The 6,000-nt window shown below is 41.3% G+C and overlaps 1 protein-coding gene across 3 annotated transcripts in view; it reads right to left on the bottom strand.

Annotated features, from left to right (window-relative positions):
• Positions 1 to 940: 940 nt before the first annotated feature.
• ERICH6 (glutamate rich 6) overlaps positions 941 to 6,000 on the bottom strand; it is a 47,582-nt gene continuing 42,522 nt past the window's right edge. For all 3 annotated transcript variants that reach the window (XM_030928776.1, XM_010370594.2, XM_030928773.1), the window contains one exon: positions 941 to 1,210. In XM_030928776.1, the coding sequence (XP_030784636.1) occupies positions 947 to 1,210 (264 nt within the window). In that variant the 3' untranslated portion in view covers positions 941 to 946. The remainder of the gene's footprint in view (positions 1,211 to 6,000) is intronic.

Genomic DNA, 6,000 nt, shown 5'->3' with positions numbered 1-6,000 from the left:
CCTTGTGATCTGCCCGCCTCGGCCTCCCAAAGTGCTGGGATTACAGGTGTGAGCCACAGGCGCCCGGCCTAAACCGCTGCTCTTAAACTCACTCCTTATGTCTGTCTGTGTGCTTAATTTTCCTGGCATGAGGCAATGAACCTTGGGTATCACCCCAGAAAATGATGCCACTTCAACAGTGGGACCCCACCTCTAAAAAAAAAAAAAAAAAAAAAAAAGAATGTAAACCAGTAATGCTCATAATTTGTTCTAAATTGATAATATAGCATATTTCTTGGTATTTTAGTCATTTTGTACACTTTTTTTTGAATCCTACCTGTATTAGTCAAGGGGTCTCCAGAGGGACAGAACTACTAGCATAGATGTATATATGAAGGGGAGTTTATTAAAGAGTATTGACTTACACTATCACAAGGTGAAGTTCCAAACTAGGCCTTCTGCAAGCTGAGGAGCAAGGAAGAGAGTCTAACTCCCCAAATCTCAAAAGTAGGGAAGCCAACAGTGCAGCCTTCAGTCTGTGGCCAAAGGCCCGAGAGCCCCTGGCAAACCACTGGTGTAAGTCCAAGAGTCCAAAAGCTGAGGAACTTGGAGTTTGATGTTCGAGGTCAGGAAGCATCCAGAACAGGAGAAAGCTGAAAGCTGGAAGACTCGGCAAGTCTGCTCGTTCCACCTTCTTCTGCCTGCTTTATCCTAGCTGTGCTGGCAGCTGATTAGATGGTGCCCACACAGATTGAGGGTGGGTCTGCCTCTCCCAGTCCACTGACGCAAATGTTAATCTCCTTTGGCAACACCCACACAGACACACCCAGGAACAATACTTTGCATCCTTCAATCCAATCAAGCTGACCCTTGATTGATATTAGCCATCACACTCCCCATCCTTCACCCAAATAAACCTCAACCAAAAACACCTCAACAAAACAAATGAAAGCACCATCACTCTTAGTTAAATTTCTTCATTTATTATATTTCTTATTGTCTTCACTGTATCTTGCTTTATACCAGAACTGTGACAGAGGGCAATTAGTTTTAGAGCAAGTGAAGAAAGGTAGGAAGGTTGCTTTAATTTTTCCCAAACCTGGCTTGAGGGAAAATTCACACATCCTTCAAGTTTATGAAACAGGCGACGGATCTTTATTAAACTGGCCAGCAGAAGAAGGTCATCTCCACTCATGTATCGGAGGACTGGAATCTCCTCAGGGTTTGGTAGCTTTTCAGCAAAGAGAAAGAGAAGAAAACTCAGACCCCAGCAGTGAAACTGGGGAGGTGGGAGGAGCTGAGTCATGGCCCTTATGTGGGGTTGGATTCCCTGATGACGGTCCACTCTAATTCATCCGTAAGCAGGGGTGGTGGTGTTATTCCAATCTGAATGAGGAAAGAGCTGAAACGCTGTGGAGACTTGAGAGACCAAATGGAATATGGATACCTTCAAAAACTTATAATTTATTCATGTAGTTTAACCAGCACCTACTGAGGGGATCACAAAGATGCCTCAGACACAGTCCCTTGCCTGGAAAGTGCCCAGTGGGGGAGGTAGGGTGAGTGCTGGTCTGAAGGCTGGGTGTTCACTGGGAAGGCACTGAGAAGAGCAGTTTTCCTCAGAGAAGGTAGGACTGGGAAAAACGAAAACTCCCTTTCCTGCTCCTAAATGTGCCCCAACCTCCAGGAGGCCATTCCAGATTAACCTCTCCATTACTCTTCTTTGGCCTTTGCTCTCCCCACTCCCTCACAGCTTTTGACAATTCAAGGCAGGTGTGGTCTTCCTGCAGCTGCAGAAACTGAATGGATTTGCCAGGACAGTCTTGCCTGAGGTGTTTTCAGTCTGTAGCTTCAAGGCCAGCCTAGGAGGGGCATTTAGCCTCTCCAGGGCAGGTTAAATGCAAGCAGAACTACTACCCTCTGCAAGCTGAGTGACCACTTACCTGCAAAAGATGGTACTTACAGTATCATTTCTGTATTTCACTCCTCCTTCCAAAGAAACGAAGAAATGGAGGAAGGAAAATGTATGAGATGGACAAACAACAAAGAATAGGTCAGAATCCTTTACCCCAAATATCATACAACGACAGAAAACTTTTTTACAGATTAAGTCAATGATGGCTCTAATAAGAAAGATTTCTTTTTTCCCCCTTTGTTTCCAGTGGGGCTGGAATAAGAACGATTTCATCGGCAGGATAATTTTAAGGAATTCCTGAACATCAAAAAGCAGATGAGACCATATGGATATAGAGAGAAATGACCACATGAAACCACTAAGCAAAAACACATATACTCTGAGCTTAAACGCAACAGAAATGGGAAGCAGGAAGGGCTCCGAGATAAACGTTAGGCAGATCAATTGGGAGGCAGGCTCCTCACCTTTTCCTTTGTGTTGAGTACTGGTGCCTACGGGCTGAGGCTGGCAGCGGGCACCAGCACTAGCCTTCTACCCCTTAGCAGCACAAATTGTCTCCACAATTATCTGAAGCAAACCTTAGTAAGCAGAACAGGGAAACAGGAATTCTCAAATCCAAGTTGAACATACGACTGAGAATCACCTAATAGTTGACGCCACTAAAGACAGGCACCAGATTTACCTATCAGAGAAACTTATACTCAAGGAAAAAGAATTAGGAGATAGAGAAAGACTTTAGGAAATTTATCCATATTTAAATAGTTAATATTTTCTTAGGGACTTGAGAGAATATTGTTAAGGAAGAAAAACAACCAGAGGATTTGGAAGTTAATTTTATGCATATTATAAAAGATATGTTAATTTTAAACTAACCATTAAAATATAGTGTATTAAAAGACTGAGTCTGTTAGCTGGGCATGGTGGTGCATGTCTGTAGTCCTAGCTACTTGGGAGGCTGAGGCAGTATGACGGCTTGAACCCAGGAGTCTGCAGTTACAGTGAGCTATCGTCACGCCACTACACTCCAGCCTGGGTGACAGAGCAAAACCCTGTCTCTAAAAGCAAACAAACAAAAAACCCACTGAGTCTATTAGGCTGAGGAAAGCAACAAAATCCAACTATACGTGATTTGCAAGAGAACATGTAACTCAAAACTACATGAAAAAGGTTGAAAATCAAAGGATGAAAAAATATCAGACAAATGCTAACAAAGAGAAAGTAAGTATAAGAATTTAACATCAGATGGAACAGCACTTAAGGTAAAGGCCACTAAAAAGGAAATTAGGAATAACATATGTTGATAATATTACTACCTTTATTGTCAGAATAAAAACAAAACTCTCACTAATACACTAGGGCACAAAACGGGAACAGCTGAAGAGCAAATGAGTGAGGGGAAAGAATGAGCTGGCCTGGGCGAAAGGTACAACTCACAAAGAAGAGAGTCAGCATCTTTAATTTCCTGATCGCAGCGCTTCAAAATATATACAGCAAAAGCTGATTGAAACACTAAGAACAATGAAGAAATTCACAATCATTTTGGGAAACTTTCATACATTTCTCAGAAGTAAACCCAATGACATAAAAATAAAAGGATAGAGAGGGAGGTGTGACTAGAACAACTAGACATAGAATTTTGTACCAATAAACTATACAACATTTTGGTTAAATATACATGGAACACTTATATAAAAAATATGCAACCAACCACTAAGAAAATATCAATACATTCTAAACAGGAAGAAAAAAACTGCAAGTCATATTTCCTGACCATTTTGAAATGAACAAGAAAGGGGTAAATCTTTTTATCTATTTGAAAATTCAGTGACTACTGCATTGAAGTCAAAATACGTATTCTAAATTATTTAGAAGTGAAAGAAAATGACAGCACTATATATTAAAACTTGTGGCAAACGACCAAAGAGGCACTCAAAGTGCTAGGGAGAAGGTGGGGGTGGGTGTGGCTGGTTTTGATAGATTGCTCAGGAAAGGACTCGGTGCACAGAAACCTGAAGGAAGTGAGGGAACAGCCACATGCTAAATGGGGGGGAAACATTTTAGGTTGAGGGGATAGCAAATGCAAAGACCCTGTGACAGGAACATGCCTGGTATTTTCAAGGAATAGCAAAAAGGCCAGTATGGCTGGAGTAGCAAATGAGATAAGGTAATACAGAGAGACTATTCAAAGAAAGAGGTCCAGATTGTGTACAGCATTGCAAGCCTTTATAGGGACTTGGCTTTCACTCAAGTAAAATTAGAAGTCCCTGGATAGTTCTGACCAGACTTACGTTTTCAAAGTATCATTCCAAGTATTGTGTTAGAATAGACTTTGGGAAGACCAGAAGCAGGGAGACTTATTAGGAGGCTATTGCAATAATCAAGCAAGAGATGGATCAGGTAAAGAGGCAGACCAGAATGATAGCACTGGAAAATGTGAGAAGTGTGAGATTCTGGAGGTATTTTGGAGGCAGAGTTTACAGATGAGTTGGTATGGGACTGTGAAACAGAGCATTTAGAGTTGTGAAACTACTCCCGAGTTTTTGTCCTGAACAAGTGAAAGAATGTAGTTGCCATTTTCTGAGATGGAGAGGACTGAGGTTGGATCATGTGTTGAAATCAAATTCTGCTGTGTTGAGTTTTTTCTTTTCTTCCTAACAGGGTCTTGCTCTGTCACCCAGGCTGGAGTGCAGTGGCACAATCACGGCTCATGCAGCCTTGAACCCCTTGTCCTCGACCCCGCCAACCGTGGGCTCAAGCTATCCTTTCACCTTAGCCTCTCAAATAGCTGGGACCACAGGCATGTGCCACCATGTCTGGAGAATTTAAAAAACAACTTTCATAGAGATTGGGTCTCATTATGTTGCCCAAGCTGGTCTCACACTCCTGGGCTCAAGTAATGCTCCCGTCACGGCCTCCTAAAGTGCTGGGATTACAGGCATGAGTGACCATGCCTGGCCTGTGTTAAGTTTTTAATGCCCTCTTAGAAATCCACATGGGTATGCTGAATTGGAATCAGAGACTTGCAAGGCTCGAGTTCATATGAGATCTACCTGAAGATACAAATTAAAGGGCTATCAGCATGCAGATGGTATTCAAGGAAGTGAGACGCAATGAGATAATCTGAGGAGTGAGTATAGAGAAAAGACAACCCAAGGACAAGCTCTGGGTTCCTCCAATATTTAGAAAAAGGGGAGATGAACAGTAATCAGGCCAGAAAAATGAGAAGAAACAGCTTGTGAGGTACAAGGAAAATCAGGGGAGAATAGTCTTGGAAGCAAGGGAACAAATGATTCCAGGAAGAAGAGATCATCAGTGTTTAATGCCACTGAGAAATCATTACAGTTCATATAAATTTAATATTTATATTAAATTCGATATTCTTCAAAATGTAGACACAAAAAAATCTTCAATACTTATTAAGTGGGAAACAAAAACAAATAGGAACCCCCTCCAACAATACAATATGTACATCATCTAGATTTTATGTTTTAAAAAAGATGTATAAAATAGGCTGGGCGTGGTGGCTCACGCCTATAATCTCGGCACTTTGGGAGGCCCAGGTGGGCAGATCACCTGAGGTCAGGAGTTCGAGACCAGCTTGGCCAACATGGTGAAACCCCGCCTTCACTAAAAATACAAAATTAGCTGAGTGTGGTGGTGTACGCCTGTAGCCCCAGCTACTCAGGAGGCTGAGGCACGAGAATCGCTTGAATCCGGGAGGTGGAGACTGCAGTGAGCCAAGATCATGCCACTGAACTCCAGTCTGGGAAACAGAGCGAGACTCCATCTGAAAAAAAAAAAAAAAAAAAGATGTATAAAATAATTTATAAATACATAGTAAGGAGGAAGGTACACACTAAATTTTGGGTGGTGATTACTTTGGGGAAGGGAGTTAGAATAGAAGAAGAAATGAATGGAATTCTCATTTTTTAAAAAAATTGTCTTTATTTCTGTATTGTTTAAATCTTTAAATATAAAAAATATATTCACAAGTCACTTGTAATTAAAAAAAAAAAACCTAAAGGGTGATTGTGAGAACAATGAGAAAAGTAAAAAACTTTAATAATGAATTCTTCCTTTTGTATCAAAATGATTCTTTTTTGATT

This window comes from Rhinopithecus roxellana, chromosome 1, assembly GCF_007565055.1.
Source record: "Rhinopithecus roxellana isolate Shanxi Qingling chromosome 1, ASM756505v1, whole genome shotgun sequence".
NCBI classification, from domain to species: Eukaryota; Metazoa; Chordata; class Mammalia; order Primates; family Cercopithecidae; genus Rhinopithecus; species Rhinopithecus roxellana.
The sequence above is the reverse complement of the archived record's forward strand: the minus strand, read 5'-3'. Positions and strand labels throughout refer to the sequence as shown.